The sequence below is a fragment of the Acanthochromis polyacanthus genome, chromosome 1 (genome assembly GCF_021347895.1).
Source record: "Acanthochromis polyacanthus isolate Apoly-LR-REF ecotype Palm Island chromosome 1, KAUST_Apoly_ChrSc, whole genome shotgun sequence".
In the NCBI taxonomy this organism is placed as follows: domain Eukaryota; kingdom Metazoa; phylum Chordata; class Actinopteri; family Pomacentridae; genus Acanthochromis; species Acanthochromis polyacanthus.
The window spans coordinates 43914789-43939570 of record NC_067113.1 but is presented as its reverse complement, the minus strand read 5'-3'; the positions used below and the strand labels follow the sequence as shown (position 1 = coordinate 43939570).

Genomic DNA, 24782 nt, shown 5'->3' with positions numbered 1-24782 from the left:
TAACTATTGTAGCTATTTAGTAACTTTTAAAGCTATTAAAATGGGTAGCAACTATTTCTGAATAACTATTTATCCATTGATTTGAACTTTATCAGCTGTTCATCCATTACTTTCAGCAATATTTTAGAACAGTTTAGCCATTGCTGTTGGTTTATTGTTTTGACACCTCTGCTTGCTTTCTATCCGGCTGTTACCCTTTTTCCCAGCAAACTCTTTTTTTTACATTAGTTACATTCCTGCAGAAGAACCAGCCTGGTTAGGATTACTGCAGGCTGGGAATCAGTGAGTTGTAGTTGCAATACTGTTTGCAGAAATTTCAGAAAAATACTGAGACAGACAGCTAAATTAGCACAGCTGAGTCAAAGTTTAATCGAAGTGCATTATCATGGCAATTTTATATTAATGAAAGACTAAAGGTGTTCTCACAGTTATGCAAGCTCAACCTCTTACTGTATATCAGGGTTAGGCATAGGCTACTTCTTAAAATCTTCTAATAAAGCATTTAGGTTGTATATAACTGTGTGAAAGGCCTAATAAATGTCCTGAGGTATGGATGCATGCAGACGAAGCTACAGTCAGTATCCACACAGGTAGGATCTGATCAGACAACAGGTTTACAGAGGATTTAAACATGCCCAGCTGGTGGATAGAAGTGCTGTTGGGATGTTTTCAAGGGTCAGTGTCTGTCTCGTGGCTCGTGGAAACCCTGCAGCAGTAAAATTGTAAAACCGTGAATAATTCATATACAGTAAGTATCTTGGTTTAATGCTTACTCTGAAAATATTAGCTTTCTTAGCATACATAAATATATGCCTGGGAGGGAAATGACTGTATTTATGCAGCTTTTCAGATGATCACATCAAGATGTCTCAGATTAAAGAGTTTTCTTTGAGAGTTTTGATACAAGTCCAAATATCTTTCCCCACTGGCAATTCTGTCCTATTTCCCTTTCAACAGAGTAGACTGGATGGTGTCTGCTTAAATTGTGCAGAAGTGCGTGGACATCACAGCGCCGCCTGTGCGTAAAAATTAAGAAGGAAAAAAAACTGGGTAATATATTTATTAGCACGTCCTGTCGGGCGTGGCAGGCTGGTCTGCCGGGGGGCTGAAGCCGTAGTCTGCTCCGGGGCTGCTGGATGCTCCATGATGGATGAGGAGTGACAGATCGGGGTTAGCCGCCAGGGGAGTCCTTTTTCTTCCAGCGCACGGTCCTACCCGAGGAGAGAAGCGAAGGAGGAGACGCAGGAGAAGGGAAGGGGAGAAGCGACCGATTTCCCCCCCTCCTCTGTGATTCTCTCTCTCTCTCCACTCTACTCCTGAGCATCTCATTCTACTGGGCTTTACCCGGACTGCACCGCATTGACGCTGCTGCTGCTGCTGCCGACCCAACCCAATGAACTAACGCACGCAGAGAAAGACTGGATTTGATTTCTGCAACCTGGATGCTGTGCAGATCGTGAACGTGCAACTGTTCTCTCTCTTTGCCTGCTTCTCTGTGCATCCGGATTCGCTGTCCTGCTCGGTAATGTCAAGACTTTGAAAAAAGGGGAGTGACGGAAGAGGAAGGTTTTTGGAGCTCGTGGCAGCTGCGGCGCGCACAGTGCACAAGGAGACGCTGGGAGATTTCCTACAAGTTTGCAGAGCTCACACCACGAATGGAGCTATTTTATTGAAGCCCTGCGCTCCTCATTTGAGCTCTTTCCAACATGGGTGTTGACTGAATGGAAGAGTATCCCCCGCGCTGCCGCTGAGGTCTGAGGATGCACTGGTGAGGATTAAATAAAACTGCGCTCGATCTTTTTTTTTTTTTTTTGGGACCATGCAGATTCTGCCGCCCAGGACGTTATTTGTGTTACTAGCCCACGCACATGTGTTGTTATCTCTGAGAAATTATGGGGAAGTTCGAACTAACAGCAGCTCGTACTCTGGCAGGACTTTCCATGGGTCGCTCCGGGAGAGTCACCAAGGCAGAGCCCGGGATCGTGCGCTCTTGCCCGGGTACGCCACAGGTGCGTCCTCGGCGGAGCTCCAGGCGATTATCAAAGGGACCTTTAACTCCACTCACCCCTGGAAGAGGGTAATTGCGGGAGAAACGAGGCGAGTAGGACACAACAAGCGCGACTATAATAGGACTGTGACACCCATGGAGGATCCCAACGCCGCCTCGCACTGGGAGCCGACGCGCCACCATAATAAGAGGATAAAGTTGAATGGCGCTCTCAGTAGTACGGGGACGCCAGCAGGTGGACACTACAATGCGGCTAAGCCTTCTTCAATGGGCCGGGGAGACGGAGGAGGGGGGACAGAGGAGGGCGACCGGCACAAGAGGGGCACAAAAGACGAGCAGAAGAAAGGCTGGAAGAGGGGGAGAAACCGGCCCAACAAAAGCCCTGTGGTTTTGGCGCAGCCTCACGCGTCGCCGTGGGAACCCATCCCTAAACCGGTGGCGCTCACTTCCACCGACCTGCCCTTTGACCTCTTCACCAGGAGGCCCGAGTTCTTCACTTTCAGGGAGGAGAACCCGTGGGACGCAACGCCGATCACCCCTCCCAGCTCGCAGGACTTCGGGGACGAGATCAAGAACCCGTTCTACCCGGTGACGAGCGAGACTTACGGCGCGTACGCTATCACGTGCGTCTCCGGGGTGATTTTCCTGGTGGGCATCGCCGGCAACATCGCCATCCTGTGCATTGTGTGCCAGAACTACTACATGAAGAGCATCTCCAACTCTCTGCTGGCCAACCTGGCCGTGTGGGATTTTGTGCTCATCTTCTTCTGCCTGCCCATGGTGGTTTTCCACGAACTCACCAAGTCCTGGCTGCTGGGAGAGTTTACCTGCAAAGTGGTGCCCTATGTGGAGGTAATTCTACACTGCTGTTGCCCTACATGCCTTCTGCTGTGATAATAGATGGCGAAGAGGCTCAATCAGTATCATTTAACACACAATACACCTCTAGAGTGACAACAGAAATGTCAGACTTTGAGGTTTTACTCTCTTGAGTTTCAGTTTTAAATCCCTGTCAGGCCTGAAAGTGCTTAGGATGTCACCTCAGCCAATAACAAGGCAACACTGTTTGTCACTCCTACACCTGCTGCAACCAGAGTCTCACCTTGCCCCGCAGGCATAAGGCACAGATACACAAATACACACCAGGATGTTTGACAATCTCCCATTCACTTCGACTCACACACAACACAGCTTCTCCTGTTGCTTTCATTATACTTGAGGTATTTGCACACATGCATGAACACCCACTCCTCCTCTGTTTGTCTGTCACACATCAGAGTAGTGGCGGGATGCTAGACAGACGGTTTTCCCTTTGTGCGCTCGCTGCAATTACACCAGATTTACCCACAAGGTTTTTTTGTGGAACAGGTTTCCAGCTCAGGGGTCTTTAGCTTGTTTTGCATGGCTGTTGTCAAATCCTACCTCAAGGTGGGATAAAGAGAGTAGATGACAAATCTGTTGAAAGATGTCTGAGCTGACAGCAGTAATGATCTGGGTGGAGTCAGAGATTTTGGAGTGATATGTTATTTGTTGTTGCCAAAGAAGAAAGCAACGGGAGAGAATGTGACCTTATCCAGCTTGCATATCCAGGCACTGAGCCAGAACAGGTGACTCGAAGTGAACTTGGACTCCGCCCTGCAGAGCCTGCACACAGGAAGGGATGATACATGCTGCAGTGATAATATGAGCAGGTGAACTGGATGCTATTATCCTCATGTTGCCTTTTTGAAGAGTTTGCATTGCATTTTGATGTGATTTCTCCTTCAGGATTATGAGCTTAGACGAAAAAGACATTTAAAATCCCCTTCAGTTGTTGATTAAACCCCTAAAAGTCCATCTCTGTGTATTAAGTTACATTTTAAAAACATTTTCCATAAAAAATAGTTTGGAAATAACTCCACAACTTTGCTTTCTCTAGAGCAGGGGTGTCAAACTCATTTTAGTTCAGGAGCCACATTCAGCCCAATTTGTCCCAAGTGGACCGGACTAGTAAAATCATAGCACAATAACATATAAATAACCACAACTCCAAATGTTTCCCTCTGTTTTAGTGCAAAAAAGTGCATTCTGAAAAAAAAAGAAACAAAAAAATGACAAAATTTTACAAAAATGAGACACAAAATGACAAAAATGAGGCAAACGACACAAAACAAAACAAATAATTAGACAAAAAGTTACAAAGCAACAAAAAATGGGCACATACGTGACAAAAAATGGCCAAAATAAGTAGGGCTGGACCCGAATATCCGAATATTCGTTCGCTATGGCGGTATCAGGATATTAATTTTGGTATCTGAATATCCGCGCCCCCCGAATGGCCGGGTGGCTGCCGACTGTCACGCTTCACTTCGTTGCATAAACACAAGACAAGATGCTGAAGACCTCCGCTGTTTGGGAATTCTTCAGTTTAACTGAAGACAAAACGTAGGCAAAATTTGGACCCGGGAGACCAGACGAACAGATCCGTATAATCAAGCCGCCAGCCCCCCCCACCCCCACCCCACCCCCGGCCGTCGGCCGTTAGGGGGCGGAGCGAATATTCGGATATTCGTCTTTAATAGGGCCCAAATATTCGGAGAAACCACTATTCGGGTCAGCCCTAAAAATAAGGAACAAAATGATAAAAAGTAGACAAAAAAACACAAGCTAGACAAAAAGGAAACACAAAACGACAAAAATGTGACAAATGACAAAAAAACAAAAAAACAACAAATAAAGACAATATTGCTAAAATGACACACAAAATGACAAAAAATGAGTAATCTATTGTTTTAGTTTATGATCAAAACAACTTGTCATGGTCTAGAAATTGTTTTAAATTTATAGTTTTACAAATTTACAATTTACAGTTAATGTCTTCTCCGTAATTTTTACACTTTGCAAAGTCATCTCGCGGGCCAGATCGGACCCTCTGGAGGGCCGCTTCTGGCATGTGGGCCGCATGTTTGACACCCTTGCTCTAGAGTCTCTCCAGCCGCTGCAGCTCGAATACACCAGCTCACCTTTGATTCACCTTAAACACTGTAAAACTACTCAATGTTGCACGATGGGAAGTTGTAAAGTTGCAGTGAGAAACCGAACCTAAAAAAGAATAATGATCCAGAAAACCCAACTCTGCAAGACTGGTTCCTTTTATTGGTTACATATGAACCATCAGGAGTCCTAATCTGTGTGCTTGTTATTGGTACGCTCCAGTTACAAGGTGGAACGTAGTCCGTTGTTTATGATTTGCCTTCCAGCATGTTAAAAAAAAAACACCATCTGGACATGTTACCTTGATTTTCACCAGAGGGTGTCTTTAAAAACACCTCTACAGGCATCAATCTCTACAGCTATGTGATAGAAGTTTGTCATTTCAGTGTGAAATAGACTTCTAAATCCACAACCAAACCAACGCTTTTCTTTGGTCTTTTGAAATGCAAGCGCGCAGCCTCTCGGGTAGAGAATGATGCCACGGACGACAGCTATATAGAAATAGAAAGTTGGGGTCAGGACCTGCCAGTCGGCTCTGGGAGATACAGCCAGAGTGAATATTGTTTGTTTGTTGGAGTGAGAGTTATGAAGCCCCACTGAATGTTTCATATGCATGCAGCTACTATTCCCAATCCTTAATTATAGAGATTACATTTTGCACTCATTGGCCACATATATTATACAACATACAGTATAATAATGGGCTTTCAGTTGCTATTGCTGTGCCGTTGTTGTTGCAAACACCTTGCAAGCCTGTGCGCTTTAATTATTGGGGGATCAGAGAGAAACAGGCCTCCTCCATGTGTTATTGCATACGAGCTACCCAAGGACCACAGGATATTATTTAATAACCTGACTAACACACTTCCAGGGCACAGACCAGTTGGCTATTTTTAATCCGGAGCACTGTCTCTGTGTGTTTACTGTTTCATATGAGGATGCATTTTGTAGTGCATATCTATCAGGACATGTGCACAGGGTCCTGCCTGTGTTAGTAGCGCTCTATGTAATGTGTGTGTGCATGTATGTGTCAAAACGGGCCATGAGTAATGCAGCCGAGGGCTAGACGCTCCCAGTGGAATATTCAGTGCAACAAGCACACACACATGCATACACACACACACACATGCATATACACACACACACACACACACACACACACACACACACACACACACACACACACACACACACACACACACACACACGTTCACCCAATGGAGTGACTTCATTCTTCACTTAACCCAAATTGAGTCACAGGGGACATGAACATTTGAAATAAAGACACGCACACTGAGTCGCACATGCTTGTACACACACACACACACACATTCACTCAGACATGAAACCCGACTTCAGGTGTGCACGTGAGCTCAAAGAGGAGCGTCCCGTGGTGCTGCCTTCAGTATACCGTGTTTTATTCAGTGTTTAGTGGAGTGTGGAATTCTCCAAACCTCAAAGAGAAAGCAATTTTTGCTGTGAGACGTGAGCAAACACAGCGGGGAAATCGTAAGAACGCTGCACAAAATAAAAATGTAGGCAACTGCCAGCCTGCATTATTTCAGATATGCTCCTGTTTTCATGGTGCTGTTAACTTTCAGACGACTCCTCCTGGCGACGATACGCGGAGCAGCAAATTCAGGCAAAACTAATGGGCAATAATTGGGTTTTTGCACCTGGCAGTTGATTAGAGCAAAACTTGAATCCAGACTAAAATAACAAACAAGTAGTGCAGTGAGCGTTTTATAAACCAGAGGGGGAATTGAGTCATTTGTCAAGGTTCATTCAAAACTGCACTGCTGTAACGCAGTGATTTTAAAAACTTGTTGTCTCATTAACCCTGAATAAGGAGACGCTTAGGAGTCGTTATCTGAAAAAGCAACTACATGATCTGAGATCTAACAGAAGCAATAATTGTTTGTGAATCTGAGCCAACTAACAGTGCATTGCTTTTTATTTTTAGCTCATAACAGCTGTTAACAAGATTCTAATCACAACGCTACTAAGTGAGATATTTGATGAGTTAATGCATATAGAAAATCCTTCAATGTTTCTATATATGTACATGAACGAAGTTGGAACCCTGCATTCACAGTCATTTAGTCTGCTCAACACCCTAATGATCACTCCTATTAGACAGACAGGGCTGTGTTCACACTTCTACAGCTAACTGGCAATCATCATCCTGGTACGTATATATATATACATATAGTACTCTCCAAAGATGTATTCTTGCTAGTGTTAGAATGGCAGTTCCAGAAAGAGTGCAGCCAAATATCATGTGCTGTGTGATTTGAGTCATTATGGTCGGCTTGGATTGACATTGTATCTGCAAAAATTGTATTTTTGTGTTTTGTTTTTTGTGCAACTGTACTGATTTCATGGGATGTTACTTTTACAAATCAAAATGTTACTGTTTACTCTTTTAAAGGTCCCACGTTGTGTGTCTTTTTTCAAATTAAGTCTCACATGTTCCACAGACAGACAGACAGACAGAATGTGCCTTTTGGTTTGTAGCTAAAAATACTGTAAAGATGTTTCATTTTACCGTGACCATGTAACTCTTGGTTTTAGCTTTTGAAAATGGCTGCTTCAGTGTCTTGTCCCGCTTCAGGAAGAAAACTCTCTCTGTGTCAGTGATTGACAGCGCAGAGCAAAACAGTTGGCAGCAGTGTAGCGAACACTGACATCAATGAGACCAGAAGTTTGTAGTGATTCTGAGTTTCTTTTTGAGTGATCAGGTACATGGAAATGTTGTGGAATTCGCAGCACAGCTGTTGTTTATGACTGCTGTGAGTTTGTCAGAAGACGCTGCAGTAAGAAACTCAGTACTAAAGTGTTACAGAGCAGCAGATTGGAAATGGCTCTGAAGTGACTGTGAACATGTAGTCTTAATTGGCATTTTAGTCACTGTCATATTTGTTCTTTTATTTTTGAAAATGTGTTTTATTGGGAATTTGACCAGTAAAATGCAGTATATGGGAGCACAGAGAGCAAAGAGAGAAACAAACAAGTGTAAACACCAACTGAGTTTAGGTTGAACTGAAGAACAACACACAACTAACCTGGCAATAGCCAGATTAATAATTGTGTAGTACTTGATAGTACTCCACAATATCAATCTGGGACCGCTCCATGTAAATCCATTCCGAGGAAAGAGGCACGGATTGGACAATGTAACAGAATGTCCCGCCTCTGACAGGTTTGTTTTTAGCCAATTGCGGGATCTTCACAACGAGCGGAGCCAATTGGTAGATTAAACTCTTACCAAAACCCGTAGGTAAAAAAAGCACAAACATCTTTACCATCCAGAAATAGGCAAAGCGCCTCTCGTTGTTCTTCCTTCAAAGAAGCGATAGGAGATTCAGCTAAAACTGACTTAACAGCAGCATCTACACGATCGTTGTCCTCCGTTGCCATGTTTGTTTTGATCTACTGGCGCTTGGTGTCGTCGTCACACCCGGATATCCCGCCCCACACACGAATACTGCTGCGTGATTGGCCCGTGCCAACTTGGCTCTGTACGAACAGTGAATGCGGGAGCGGAGCAAGATGGTTTCTTGAGAGATTTGTGAACTCACAAATATCGCGAGAAATCAACTTGCTGGCAAGGTTAACACACAACATAAAAGCACAGTAACTGGCCCACTAAATGTTAACTACTTTCAAACTGAGCCTGGGAGTGCATGAGGACTTTTGTGTTCGCTCTTGTAGTGAAAACAGCAGAACATTTGATGGGTTTGCTCACTGCTGAGACATTTTTGAGTTAGCAGAAAGAAAACAGTTGGACAGTGAGGCAGCTGCTGTTTTAGAATGGCTTGCCTCAGAAGCAGCAGACAGTGACGAGTCAGGATTGTACAGAGTTTGACTTAGATTACTATTGGTTCATCAGTTGAAACGTTTCAGTAAGATTCTGACTGGCCTGTAAAGCTGGGAGGCTGTCTAGTTGTGGTGGGGCTTGATGAATAACAGAAGTAAACATCTTCATATCTTAACAGGCTTTACTTGAACCCTCCCAGTTTATAACAACCACAAAACACAATAAAAATTGATTTCCACTGTATGGGACCTCTTAGCGTTATTGTTTCAAAACTTGCTCAGAGAGGCTACAACAACGTAATGAAATGGCTGAAACTCCAAGTAAGGTTTCATTCAAATTCCCTCCTTTTACCGCGTTATAGTGAGTTTCTAATAATCTATAGGGTCAATAGCATCCTTGAGCTTGTGCGTCATGCATCTGGCCTCCGCTGTGTGTGTGTGCTGTACAATGCCCTGCAGTCAGAAACTGTAGGCTGTCTCTGCTATGGTACAGTGGGCTTCGGGAAGGCAGAAAGAGAGAGAAACAGACTACTGAAGCAGAGCAGGAAAGAGGCTGAGGAAAGCGAGGGAGCTATAGATAGGAAAGAGAGAGAACAGGGCTGCAATGCAACCGCAGAGGGCCAGAGGTAGATGGTGTGTAGTGGTGAGATTGGTGGTAATGGCAGGACATACATCAGCCTGACGCGTCCACATTCACTGTTCCAGTGCACACAGACACACACTCTCAAGTAACTAAATCAGAATCACAAATTCGGTTGCTGTGCCCAGGAATATGAGGCCATTTCGCCGGACCAGAGGAGCCCAGATGCAATTACGGTTTTCAGTCTGGCGTTTCTGTGTTCCAAAATGATAACTTCCCCAATGACCCGACGTAATTACTATCACCGAGCCTCTGTGGGAAGGACCGGAGATGCTGCACCTTCAGCTGTGAAGGAAAAAATGCAGGGATATGTGCAGCCATCCTTGTGTCTTTTTGTCATACTATCTCGCTAACTATCTCGCTTTTACACGCACACATGTACAAAGTCAGTAGGGTGTGCTGATCCTCCAGATGGGTGGGATGGCCTTCCCTCTACTGATCACTGCTCGCGGCTCTTCTCCCCCTTCTCTCACCCCCTTCTCCCTCACTCTGTGCATCAGCTATCTGTGATTAGAAGCCAGCCTCGGGGGGGAAGACACACTCAAACACATATATGAACACATTCAGGCGCAGTCACAGTTGTCTTTATACACCGAATGCATTCACACAGTTGCAGATTAAGTACACAAACACACTAGGTCTTGTGCCCTCTCCCTTCTCAGCCTGCCTATTAGCCACGTGAATGGCGGCTAATTGAAATATATGTAAATTATTCAGAGTATGTAATTAGCAGCTCTACATTATGCATGATGGTGAGTCCATTCAGTCGGCTCTTTGTCCATGGATGAATAGATGTGGTGTTTTGTATGTTGAGACAAGATCACGACACAACACAACGAGGCGAAGATTGGGGTTGCTGTTGGATGCAATTAAGCAAATTGATAATTATCCATGTAAATATGAAATATTCATCGGATGATTAGCACTGTGAGTTTAGGTGGGGAGATGGAAAAGATAGCGGATTCAGATCAGCCAGCAGGGAATAATATGAAAGCTTTTGTGTTTTGTATTGCCTCCAACGTAACACTACCAGGCAGGAATCAATGACCTGGAACGGGACTCTTCCAGCGGCCACTGTACACTCAGAGCCAAATGAATTTTTTAATGTCCGGGGGAAATCTGCCACAGGTCAGGATATAATTTAATGGATGAGAAATTTATCGTCCGGAAACTGCCTCAGACACGCTGGGAAAGAAAGACTGAGGCAGAAAGCGATGAATAACAGCGTTGTTGCTATTAATTTAATTAAAGTAAAGAAAGGAGCACTTTCTGTACTTACTTGTGAATTCTATGGATCTTTGTGGATGTACATACGAGAATAGTATTGATTTTCTCATCTAACGCAAGAAAAAGAATCAATGCGTTTGTCAAAATGTCCAATTATTCCTTTAAAATCCATCAGCTTTTTAATACAGAGTAGAAATTGTGGTCGTCACGTGAGCAAAACTCACTACTTATGCCGTTTGATAATAAATCTAACCATCTCCATGACAACTGAGCAACTCCAACTCCACTAGAGTTAGATCACAAGATGTAGTTGAAAGCTTTGAATATAAGTGGTGCGTGTGTTGAGAGCGTTTTTATCAGGTGAGAGCAGAAAAGAAAACAATACAGTACAACAGATGCTGTACCTAAGAGATAGGAAGAGATTTTATCAAACTCATTTTAGTTCAGGGGCCACGTTCAGCCCAATTTGATCTCAACTGGGGTAAAACCAGAGCATAATAATCTATAAATAGCGACAACTCCACATTTTTCCCTTTGTTTTAGTGCAAAAAAGTGCTTTCTGAAAGTAGTCACGTTAAAGGAATTGTCTTTTTTGCAAAAACATTATGAACAAATTGAAGTTTCTTAAGAAAAATAAATTCATTTTCAACAACATTATGCCTCAGTTTATCATTTGGACATTACAACTTACAGATCACAGAGTGTCCACAAAGGAACACAACATTTGGCCATTAGTATCTTTAGTATCTGGAACTGAATGATGCAGTATTTTACTTTAAAAAGTAAAAAAACAAGACAAAATATTACAAAAAATAGACACAAAATGACAAAAGGGAGAAAAAAACTGACAAAAAATGAAGCAAATGTACTTGTAAAAAGAGAAAAAAATTACAAAAAGTCACAAAGTGAGAAAAAAAGGACAAAAACAAACAAAACAAAAACGAGACAAAAAATGACAAAAATGTGAAATAGAATGACAAAAACAATACACAAATAATGAATAAAGCAAAATTCAAATGACAAAAATGAGACAAAAAACACAAGTGAGACCAAAAGGAAACACAAAATGATGAAAATAAAAAAGAAAATGACAAAAATGTGAGACAAGAAACAAAAATCAGACAAAAAGACAACAAAAACAAGACAGAATCTTACAAAAATGAGACACAAAATGACAAAATCAAGAAACAAAATGACAAAAAAAGACAAATGACTTGAAACAAAACCAAAAAAAGAGACAAAAAATTGACAAAAAAAGTTTTAAAAAATGGACTAAAAAGAATGACTAAAGCAAAACACAAAATGACAAAAACGAGACAAAAACACAAATAAGACCAAAAGGAAACACAAAACGAGAAAGAAAAGGACAAAAACATGAGACAAGCAACAAAAGTCAGACAAAAAAAAAAAACAGAAGTAGGACAAAATCTCAATGAGACACAGAATGACAAAACTAATTTTATGATCAAAACAACTTGTCAAAGTCTAGGAATTATTTTACATTTATAGTTTCACAAATTGCAGGTTAATGCCTTCTCTGTAATTTTTACATTTTACAAAGTCGTCCAGTGGGCCGGATTGGACCCTCTGGCGTTCCGCTGTTGGCCCCCGGGCCGCATGTTTGACGCCCCTGCTTTGATATGACTAGGGAGGAATCTTTGACCTCACAAGAATAGATTCAGTCTGTCTGTCATAACCCCACACACACAAACACGCTCATATACGCACCAAGCAGAAATGTCAATAATTCTGCATAAATATGGATGCTTGTAGACACACACACCCACAAGTGGCTCTGCTTTCTCGCCCTCATCACTCCTCTGTCTCTGTTGGACGTGCAGCCCGGCTGATGGATGGTGGCTGTCAGTGCCTGGGTCTCTCTGGTTAGAGTTATGGTCTGCTGGAGCCTACACTGGGTCACACACTCAGCCTAGAAAACAGCACTGCAACCGGAATAACCCTTTGTCTCCCTGGTTCTTCACTATGAGACTCGTGTGTACGTGCTGGGTTGTGTGGACGCGTTGTTGTGGTGCGACATTAGCCCATTCATCACCTGATAACACCCATTAACCCCCCGACAGTGTCTGCAGTCACAGTATGGCCACACATGCTCCACCGGTCCTTGTTAAGGTCCAATTAATAATGCAGGCCTTTGTGCCACCGGCTCGCAGGACCTTTAATCAGCAAGTTAATGGGCCGTTATTAGGAACAGCACCGGGGGAAAATGTCTTTCTCACCTGCTGCACAGATAGACTGCCAGGATTTTAAAAACATGTGTTGTGGATGAAAGGCCTTTTCATGTGTTTTTTTTTTTCTTCTCTGAGTTCTTGAAGTCCAAGGTTAGGAAGAAAGAGATGATATAAAGCAGGACAATGGCTGCACATTATCAGTTCATGACATTTACCTGGTAGCATAAGGAATCCAAAGGAAAAAGTACAAAAACAATCATGAATGGATGCTTTACATACTGAGAATATGTAAAGCATTATAAATGAAGGCTTTACATTCATTTATATTAAGAAACTAATGCTTTATATATTGAGAATTATGCATATTTAAGATTCATAAAACTCTTACGTCAGTTAGCTTAGATTAGCATATCAACTGGAAACAGGGGAAATGGCTATAAAAACAGCATTTAAAAGCAACAAGTTGGGATTTTACAAGGGGTTATGTGGAAACGTTCTTAAAGCTTGTTATATTAAACAAACAGACATAACTGCTTCTCTTTATCCCATAAGAACCCAGACCCATTTTTCCTTAAAGGACTTAATGAGTTAAGGTCAGACATGAAACTTTACAGGAAGACACTGTGGCACTCAAAGTGTTTGTGACACTGGTGTCACCGTGGGTTCTTATGGGTTAAGTCTAGCCTTTGAGCTACACTAGCCTGCCAATAGCTTTAGTTTTATTTATAGAGCACAAATGAGATGAGATTCGGATCCATCTTCCCATGTAACTCTTGGAAATAAAGTAAATGCACATGAACCTTTCTATTCAGTGGAGATAAGTGGCCTAGAGACCCGCAAAAAGCAGAAACTCTGTCTTGTTTTCTTTGGGTTTTCTGGGATTATTGCATTAATGTTTAAAATAAATTGTAAGGTTTTCAGCCCCGAGGCTAACAGGCCTGTTTTCTTGCCTGTAGGTACAATAAAGCAAACATGACAGGGTCAAGGAAGAAATGTCACATTAACATTGTTAATCATTCTGAGGATGTCATGGCTTATTTCACTCCTCCTGTCACTTCGGATCGTCTCTGTCTTACTCATGTGTTCCTTTTCTATTGTTCTGCTCTCACTCTCTTATTTCTTTGTTTCTTCCACTCACTAATTACTGTCTTTTCCATTCTTCTTCTGTTTTTCTGTTTCTCACCCACAAACAAACAGACACACAGCTTCACCCCCCCAGTCATGACTCTGGGACTCTCTCTCATCTCCCCTCCAGTACAAAGCTTGACTTGTTCATCCGGCCCTCGCTCTCCGCCCCTGACACGCTGATCAAAGCCGGGTATCCTGGTCCTCCATGACAGCCTTTAAAGCCATTCCAGCCCTGTTGTTCAAGCCATGAAATATTCACCATGTGCAAGCACCTGTCCATGTGTACCGGAGGGGTGTTTGTGTATGTCAGAAGTGGGTCACATGCAGGGTTTGATATGAGGCTTCATTAACTATTAAAATAAAAAAAAAAAAGACCTTGTTTTCTAAGGATGCAGGGCCAGTCAACACGGCCAAATGAAGGCATTTTAATTGCAAATGCTGGTGCTGTAATGCTGAATCCATTTCTAATCCGAAGCTGTCAAAAACACCTCGATGTTCTGCATTAAAATGCGACAATCTGCGCCGAACATGCAGCCTTACAGTGTGTACATAGCAGACAGCAATTCCACTGAGTGGTATCTACACTGATAGGTGAGTCACAGAATGAAGTGAGAGGAGTTTTGGGTGTCTCTACTCCAGCAACATGTGTCAGCTTGGCTTTTTTGTTTGTATTTTGGAGAGACTGTTAAAGCTGTACTTAACTTTCTGAACCCCAAAACATGTCAGCAGGTTTGAAAGGCACGTTGTCTTAAAAATGGTGAAATTGCACCATTTGTCAGAGGCAGAAACTGTAAAAACAGTGGACATTTCTGATGGTATCTGAACTATCCATCTGTGGCATGCTGTTCTGTTGGGTAAGCTTAACCAAACTTGACTTTAAAATCACTTTATTCTCCATTTGTCATTTGAAAATTTGCCTGAAATAAAGTCTATGACTAGGGCCTTACTGATGTGGATTTTTTGAGGTCGATGCCGATTCTGACATTTGGCAGGAAAATATTCAGATCACAGATTAATCGGGCGATTATTTTAAAAAATATATGATGAAGGTATATGGTATAAATAATTCCTTAACGTTTAACTGCCATAACATTTACAACAACAAAGATATGAATTACAGGCAGAAGATTTTGCTGTTTTACAATACTTTGTCCTTTAGTATTTGTTTAACTTTACAACAGAGAGGAATTTTCAAGTACGAAAACATACAAGAAAGCTGTAAACCTCTGGGAAATTATATAACCTTATATATGAGTTAATCTATGAATGAGTTAAGGAATACATCTTGTCTTGTATTCCTTGTTGTTGCAAATTAGTAGTAGGTTTTATATATATGTATATATACATACATATGCTGTATATAAGCAGCATAATGTGTGAAGTTAGTGGCAAAACATTATTTCTGCAGCCCTCTAATGCTTTTAACATTAAATCACATTTTCTCTACTCGATTATTTTCTTTGCCATGAAGTCATGACTCATGAAACAAAATAAAAGCCAGAGCCGCCTTTCTCACATGTAAAACATGTCATCGTTGACCGAGTTTAAATATATCATGGTCACAAATAGTCCGACACTAACGGTCCTCCATAACAGCACAGTGAGTTTCTGTTCCAGTCTGGGTCACTGTGTTACAGTACTTTCTGACAAAGTAAAACTAAAAGTTACATGAAATCATGACGGTTGCTGAAGACAGACAGCAATGTTAATCATTTGAACTGAATAAATCCCAGTCTCCATAGAGGTGTAGGATTTTATATTGTGGTGAAAAAAGGAGCTCACAGTGAGTAAAAATGTCTTCAGAGAAACAAACGCCTGGGGTTCAGAGAGTTAAATCTAAGTGCCGTAACAACTCCAGGCTCATCTCTTCACGGATATGATGCAAAACACACAAGAGCGCGGAACAAAATCCTCCAGAGCTGACTGTAAGATGGCATCTGCCGAATGCGATGACCTTTTGATGCCCGCCCAAATCACAGAACAGATTAATCCAGCCAGAGTTTGAATAAACCACTTACAGAAACGAGCTGGGCTGAACAACACTTAATGCTAAATAATGACAGACTATTGTTCTGCTGTGGCTCCACTTTAATACAATCTACTACAATTAGAGTTGCAGTATTATGGCGTGACAACAGGTAATTAACCCCTGCTGGTCCAAACTGCAGTCACATTGATCACAGTTACTGTTCGGTTGCTGGAGGCTGTGGGTGGTTTGTCTACCCCAGTTATCGTTCCCAGTTCCGTATGGTCGCCCTTCATTAGCCTGGTTAGGACCTCCATGTGAATCAGGGTCAGTGTCTGTCTCTGTTTGTGTGTGTGTGTGCCAGGCCAACATACAAAGACCATCTTTAAGTGTGTGTACATGTATATCTGTCCAGGAAGTATGTGTTTACAGCACTAAAGCCATGGCTCACTGGGGCCATCTGGGATACTGGCTGCTGTAATTAAATTTGATATGAAGGGAGGAAAGGAAGGAGAGGGAAAAGAGGGTGAGCAGAGGGGAAGAAAGAGGGGAGATGAGCAGGAGGAAGAAATGGTAAGTGAGGTGAGACAGGATGGAGGATGGGAAGGATCAGTGCAGATTTGGTTCTTGTCAGGACAGAAGTGCAGACACACGCTCTCTCCAGCTGCAGAGGAATATTTTCGCAGGGTGCCCACTCTGCCAAAATGACAGTTAATCCAACAGATGCTTTCAGATGCTCGGGAAATTTGCACGCTCTGACAATTTGTAGACGTTTCATATCGAGAACGAGGAGGCGATGCCAGGTAATTAGCTGCAACGCGAAGACTGTGAGTGAGAAATTAAGAGGACAATAGTGGGACGTTTAGGAAGTTTGTTCATTGGTCGGGCTGCCGTCGAACAGAAGGTGTGTAAATACATTTGAATGAGTGAACGCGGTGATACCTGCTTTAAATCCACCCTCTCGCTTTGTGTGGTTTCACTCTGTCTTCCTCACACACACATTCAGGGATACTACTGAGTGGTAATGGCAGCTTAGAGCCTTCCACTGTGCTTCTATTGCTCCATTGCTCATAATTGCACCAGTGTCCAGTGGCCAACACCATTACTGTTTGTCCTGCTGTTTATGTATTCTCCACTGACAGCTGCTAGAAGGCATTTGTTTGTGTGTGATGCAGAAGAATCCACTTGTTTACTTTTACTGCTAGCCTTTACAATTGTGAAAGATAATACTACTTTCTATATGCGAGATAATTTCGTAATTCGTTGATAGCCTGACAGTCCTGATCATAACTTCGGAAAGAGCAGGAGTGGAATTGCATGCAGATCAGCCCATCTGCCGGTTGGAATGACTGTCGATTATCATGTTTACAAAACTGCTGCTAGCTCAAGCTCTAAGCACTTTTCGTCCATTACTCTTCTCTACAAATTGTGTTGCTGATGCATTGAGTTTCCAGATATGAAAAGTACTCTTGAGGCAACCCAGTGAATAAACTGCATTCTCAGTTACATCTTGGGGGAAACATATGTTCAGCTGGAATCTGTCAAATATGTCTCTCATCAACACATCTTTGACATTTATTTATTTACAGCAGACTGATCATATATTAGATGGGGGGAACTAGTTACCCTGGTAACCCATAAAATGGTGGTAAAGCTTCAAATATGATGTTAAAGGGTCGTATTTTTACCCAAACCGTGACTTACTTAACCAGACTTTTATCATGTTGCTACACTGTAAACATGGTAACTAAAGTATGACATTTCCCTAAACTCGACCAGGTAATCTTGGTGCCTGAACCTAACCAAAAAGTAATGAAAGAAACAAGGAAAAACGAAACATATATCTATGTATATAGCCTCACATCGGACAGGTGTTGGTCTCTTGGGTGAAAGTCCTGTACCAGCTTATGCCTCCATCCTAACCTGTTCCTCCTTTTATGGCTTTTTTGGCTCTTTCAAATTGGAAGCCTTTCCAACATCATGATATGAAAGAAAAATATGTTTCAATGCGTCAATGAGAATGCAATTCACTTGTACAAAAACTACATTTTATGGAGACAGGGTTTCTTGAGGCAACACAATTCACTCAAGTAAAGCCTCCAAGCCACAAAGACTAATGCCTCTACACACAGTGTACACAATGGCTAAAATGACCTGAATCCTGAAGAATGACAGTGATGAATTCCTCTTTGTGTGTTTTCTCAGGTGGCCTCGCTGGGTGTCACCACCTTCACCCTGTGCGCTCTGTGCATCGACCGATTCCGTGCAGCCACCAACGTCCAGATGTACTACGAGATGATTGAGAACTGCACGTCTACTACCGCCAAGCTGGCAGTCATCTGGATCGGCGCCCTACTCCTGGCCCTCCCGGAGCTTCTTATCCGACAGCTGGTTGCCGAGGACACAGGAATCCCGGACGAGCCCCCCGTTGAACGCTGCATTATCAGAATATCCACCTCACTTCCTGACATGCTCTACGTGCTGGGCCTGACGTACGAGGGCGCTCGGCTGTGGTGGTGCTTTGGCTGCTACTTTTGCCTCCCCACCCTGTTCACCATCGGTTGCTCACTGGTGACGGCGCGTAAGATCCGGCGCGCGGAGCAAGCCAGCGTACGCAGCAACAAGAAGCAGATCCGGTTGGAGAGCCAGATGAACTGCACTGTCGTGGCGCTGGCGATCGTCTACGGTGCATGCGTGGTCCCCGAGAACATCTGCAACATAGTTTCGGCCTACATGGCTGCCGGTGTTCCTGAACACACCATGTCCGTCCTCCACCTTCTCTCCCAGCTGCTGCTCTTCTGTCGGGCCGCCGTGACGCCGGCGCTCCTGCTGCTCTTGTGTCGGCCCCTGGGCAGGGCCTTCCTGGACTGCTGCTGTTGCTGCTGCTGCTGTAACCACGCTCCCTCCTCGGCGACGGCCAGCGACGATAACGAACACGAGTGCACTACCGAGCTGGAGCTGTCGCCGTTCAGCACCATCCGCAGGGAGCTCAGTAACTACACCCCTGCCGGCTCCAACTGCTAAACTGACATTCCTCATCAGGGAAGGAGATTTCACTAGCCTGCCATCTGCCTGTGGCTAGTGTCTCTCAGACTCGACTAGGAGAGATATGCCTTACCTAGTCCACTCACGTTTTTAAATGGGTGCATGAACAAAGGTGGACACTAAATAACCACTTTTAGCCAGTGGTCCTACATCCTCAACTTTCAACTTTACATCAAATGTATAACCCTTATTTTCCAGGACAGCTAACAAAAAGCAAAATCTCCTTTTCACTCATGCCCTGGGGTGCTCTTAAAACAGGGTCAGTACATGTTTTTAGCAATCCTGCCTGAAACCTTTAAAACGTACAAACCTCTCCTCTGTAGGCCTTGTACGCCTAAATATCTTTGGGCAGTTGGGATGGCCTCTTAACCTGTCTGATGCCTGGTTCCTCAAAAGAGCCGATGTAAAGAAATTAACCTGATTCCAAAAAGGCAAAGGTAATAATATTAAAACTGGACAATAATTGTACAGAACATGTCACAATAAGTGCAGTTTGTCAACGGTTTGTGATGATTCGACAACCTTGACAAACTCTGTTGGCTTAAGGAAGAAATAATCAATTCCAATCACCTTCCAAATCTGTCACTGGAGATATTTTGGGGACTAACTGATCATAGCACCTTCTATAATAACTCAGAAACAACATCCAGCTAAACATGTAGGCTCACACTGCCTATAGACATACAAGACTAAGTTTACAGACTACATCAGCTGTAAATGTGCAGTTCATACAATGGTGCACATGTGGGAATAAGGCTTTTGATAATTAAACTAGCGCAGGGCACCTCAGCGGAAATGACAGTTTGCGAAAGGAAAACAGAGGAGATTGGTTTGGAGAATCCAAATGTACACAACAATATTTAACACTGTATATTGAAAAATATCCAGTTGACTCAAACCTAACTGGGCTGGTCTCAGAGTACAACAAACACGGACACGAGTGGAATTAAAATGTTTGGAATTGAAATCAAATTAGAGGCAAACGAAGCGGAATGGAATCGAATGAAACACTACAGATTAAATTGAACGGAGTGAACATGCATCGAGTGGACTAACTAATGGAACATAACACCGTGGAATATAATTGAAAGGGATGGACTCAGCATGGACTGGACTGAGGTAAACGTATGTGCACTACACTGTTGTATCATGTTTCGCCTTACACTTTGGGCTGTATATATACTGTACACTTTCTTCGGTGCTCTTATGATGAATGCGCTGTCAACAACAAATCCATGGGTTCCACTTAGAATCACAAGGAATTGAGCTGCGTACTTTGTTTCGGGTCAAGAAGGCAGATCACAGTTGTGTGTGACTCTTGAAGGCAAAAGACATAAAAAAATCATTGAGGATTTATTCGAGGTTGCCTCACAAACAGCTAAGAGAGAGATCGCCTGAATCTTTGCCTTTATTTAGACTAAGAAGTATGGTAGCACTTTATTTTACAGTACAGTAATCACTAGGTCTCTGGTAAATACTGAAAATAGTTTTACTTTGAAGTAACACTGTACAGTTCAGTAGATGCAATAATAAACTAGTATCCACATTTTATTATAATATTGGTACAGAAATATAATTATTGGCAAGAGGGCAATAAATACCAATCATATACACAATAAACAAACCATATTATTAACTTACTGTTTTAAAAAGTGCCATGACTGCATATTTACATTGTAAATACTACTTGTAAATATACTAGGAATTATATATTTGTACCAATAACCACTGCAAAGTTTTATTTTTGTAATTTATTTACAGGTTATTTATTTTTATTTATTCATTTCTGAACTGTAAAACAAAGTGCCACTATTTCATCTAAAGCAAAACCCACTAAACCCCTCCCTCAACCAGTGATCGTCCAATTTGCTGTTTAGCAACCGTAACTAGGCACAGCAGGTCTGTCAAGCTTTGAATCACTTCCTGTTTGTGACTTAACATTTAAACTCAGTTTAGATTACAAAAATATAATGTCAAACCAAAACCACAAGCTCAGAGGTGGAAGACAGTGTTTACTTTCAGTGGCATATGGTGGAACTGTTAGCATGTCCACCTAATTAGCCTGCTAGCTACAGGAAAGATGCTGTCAGAGTTCAAGGGAATTATTCTGAAGGTTAGCGGCTATGTTCTGCTCATTGGATATCGGATTTATGAAGTTTACACTTCATCAGCTCCAGTCATTAGCCGTGTTTCCATCCTATAACAAGCTCATTTGAAGCAAACTTTTAAAATGCTGCAAAAAATGATTAAATAAATAAATGTTTTGTTGCTTTTTTAATGTGAATTAGACTCAATTCTGTTCACTTTTTTTTTTATAGTGAATAAACTGGTCTGCATAGTGGTGACAGAGTAGAAGAAACCGGGAACAAAACCAACTATGTTGACGCTAATGGATAAAAACCTTGACGAGGAACAAACTAGGAAGAAATCAGGCCATCTATAAGACAAAAATGGAGAGAAATCTATAGCAGTTTTTTACACTGAAATAATTCATTGGGTATAGTGGTCATGTTTCGTGCTGTATGGTGCAAAACGGCAAGGTTAAACCAGGATATTGAACATACTGAAAAATAAATAGCATTATTCAGGTCTGTAGTTTATCTAAAAAAAGAGACTCATTTCTATTAAAGCCTGTAACAAAGTGAAAGTACTTTATCTGTACATTAAATCCAGCATCACAGCAAATTGGAAGTGACTGCAGGGTAACATGTAGTCTTAATCAGCTGCATCTGACAACAGAAACAGAAAATATGTGAATGATACCAGCTTTAATGGGAATTTGGCTGTAATGAGATCCAGTACAGATGAGCACAGAGAGCAGGAGAGAAGCAAACAGATGTGAAGTGTCTCCACAGTGAAAAGTTTCTTTGTGTTTTTGCTGTTCAGGTGTTAGTGCTCTGACATCAAAACTCTACAAATCACCTTTTTGTTCTGTGATAATTGAAAGAACTACTATATATTTTCAGATTTGGATCCATGGAAACTGAGCTGATGGTGCTGCTGTTATTGTTTGAGACTGCAGTCCTGACTCCATCTGAACAATGACAAGAGCCAAAAAGTGACACTAAAGAAATATATGTGTTATGATGTCCTAGAGTAAACAATATTGCATTTCCATAAATTACATTGATGATTCCATCACAGCAGATCTAGTGGAAACGCGGCTATTGTTACCTAAGATAGCATTAATCAACAAAAGTCTTCGCTCATATAGCATTAAAAGGGAAAACATGCAATTTAAAAATGTATTTAAGCGAAGGAACTGAGCAGACTAATGTGGATGCAAGTTTCTTTAGCGTGAACATGTAGCTATAGCTTCAATCGCAGCCATTAGGTTTGTATTCAGGATTGAAAACTAAGCAGGACATATCAAAAAGACAGTATTTTTAACCAACCTGTGCTACTGACATTAGCTTAGTTAGCTAGCTAGCCTTAGCTAATAAAATCTGCTAGCTGCCGTCGACATTTTAGCCTGCGCCATCAGTAGTAGCTGGCTAGAAATGAGAAACTTGCTTTGTCTACCTCTGTGTGAAATGAAAGACTTATTTATGAATACATTTATTGGTGAATGTGCCGCCATTATCTCTGCAAACTACATGTATGTATAAGACGGGGACGCTTGACTTGAGTAGCAACAGTAATTAAGGAATGCAGGGCCTAGTAAACAGTCAATTATACCATATAAACAGAACCTCTTGACCTCTAATACCCTTTGCAGTTTCATTACTTGAGCTTTTAAGGAGAACCAATGAAATGTTTTTCACAGTGTATAAATTTACAAGTGTATTGTACTGTAAATCTGTTTTCTTAATCCTACTAATCAGACCTGGGTCAAAACAAGGTTCAAACCACTACGTTACAGTTCAGACAGTTGAAATTGTCACACACAATAAAAGAACTCAATCGCCTAAACACTTAGCATAGAAGGTGTTTTGTGAGCTGTATGTTTTAGAAGTTGTGCCTGGCTTCGGCAGATGACCAAAAAAAATTATGCTTTTATTTGTGAAACCTGAATTTATTTGAATACGTAGATTCTAGCTGGTGAACTCGGTGATGACCCAGGTGTGATGTTCATCGGTATAACTGTATATTGCGATGAATCTTTTGCATATTGATTCTGCACTGCCAAACACCTTCTCTCTGTCTTGTCTCTTGTGCTCTTGTGGTGGTAGCACTCTCTCTCTCTCTCTCTGGATGTCTCTCTCAGCAATGGAGGTCAGTTTACTATTAGCCCCATCACTACAGGTAGAAAAATATTACTGGAAAGCATAAATCAGCCAGCTCTAATGAACCGTTTACGAGCTCTGAGAGATTCGGCCACCTCTGGTTGGCGCTGCCTGCTGTTCTTCGAGTTATTAGACGGACTAGGCAACAGCTCTGCAACACAATGCCCTGCAGCCGGTGCGACAACTCTTTATTACCATCACTATCAGGGTATTGTGGGCCCAATGTGTAAACCTGTCCAGGGATTGTAGCTTTTATGGTCTTATACTGGCCCGTACGTTAAATCTCTTTCTGCTTTCTGATAGGACTTGTTGTAAACTCGCCTCTAAACCTGATTAATCTTTTTTCTGCATATTTCTGGAAGTATAGCTCATAAATGGCTCAGTGTGTAGTAATGTGGTTGAAACTATTGATGAAGTGATTCTTGTTAAATCCGTCAGTGAGACGTTTATTCTGAAACTTTGTGAGTATCCTCTTCACTCTGAGCAAAACGTGTCTGTATTTGATACCTGAAAATGTAAGCACACAACCACTATTGTCTCTAAGTCTAGTCACTGGTTTCTAAATAGCTTTTTATATAGCCAAAAAACTGTCCCTTTGTTTATCAAAGAACTTTATCTTGAAAACTGTATATTAAATTCCTAAATGTACTATTAATGTGGTGTTGATTTATTGTGTGTTTATGGTACTGGATCTCTGCAAAATAACTTCCATAATGAGAGTAAGATCACTAAAAATCCACAGCACTCTTCCAGTCTGGACAAATTAAAACAACCGTGCCTCATTGCTAAAGAGTTGTTGCCATGGATATAGCTGCTGTCAGAGGGATGCTGCAATAATTAAGTATTGCTTTTCTATCAAATTGGAAGACTTTGGAGAGACACAACAGCTATAATCAAAGCAACAGAGGCTGAAAGATCCTGACTTTTAATGTGAACGGGTAAAGCTTCAAAAACACTGAATCCTACAAATCCCATAATAGCTGGAGTATGATATTAATGCAGATTTTTTCCACAGATGCTACATAAAAACCTCTTATCACAGTTAAATCAACAAAATTCCGGTCTGCGTGGTTGCCCAAAAACATGAGAACTGACTTGTGTGCAGCGGTTCAATTTTGGCAAAGAAACATTTGCATATTGATGTTTTTTTTAATAGTTAATGACGCAGAAGGAGTCGATGTAATTTCCTAATTAAACTATTTTTGTGGAAAGAACATAAGGATTGAATTATTACTCCAAGCTGCGTACTTTATTTGTCTTGCAATGCACACCTGATGCTTTAGCTACCACCAAGATTGCTGAAAACTTGCTAACAAAACATAAAACAGCTGTCAGCTATAAAATATTCATATTAACTGGGCAAGAAACAAAAAAGTTCGGTATCCTTGGTTTAAAATTGTGCACTGCTAACAAATATCTTTGAAGACATGAACAGAAAAAGGATAGCATGACATATATCATCAGATGGCATTGCTTTACATGTATTTCATCTGTAACTGACCGCTTTCCCTTCCAGTGAGAGAAATTTTCTATTTACTTTTGACTGAAGATGATATCAAAA

General features: G+C 41.8%; 1 protein-coding gene across 1 annotated transcript; it reads left to right on the top strand.

Moving 5' to 3' along the window:
* The first annotated feature begins 1037 nt into the window (after window positions 1–1037).
* gpr37b (G protein-coupled receptor 37b) lies at window positions 1038–23869 on the top strand. Its single transcript, XM_022214062.2, has 2 exons — window positions 1038–2860; window positions 18156–23869. The coding sequence occupies exons 1-2, from the start codon at window positions 1820–1822 to the stop codon at window positions 18972–18974; spliced, it is 1860 nt and encodes a 619-aa protein (XP_022069754.1). The 5' UTR covers window positions 1038–1819; the 3' UTR covers window positions 18975–23869.
* The last annotated feature ends 913 nt before the right edge of the window (window positions 23870–24782 follow it).

Excerpts from the sequence above, each read along its gene's own strand:
- gpr37b (XM_022214062.2), top strand. The coding sequence starts at position 1,820 with ATGCAGATTCTGCCGCCCAGGACGTTATTTGTGTTACTAGCCCACGCA. Across the intron at positions 2,861-18,155 it reads AAGTGGTGCCCTATGTGGAG|GTGGCCTCGCTGGGTGTCAC; the intron begins GTAATTCTACAC and ends GTGTTTTCTCAG.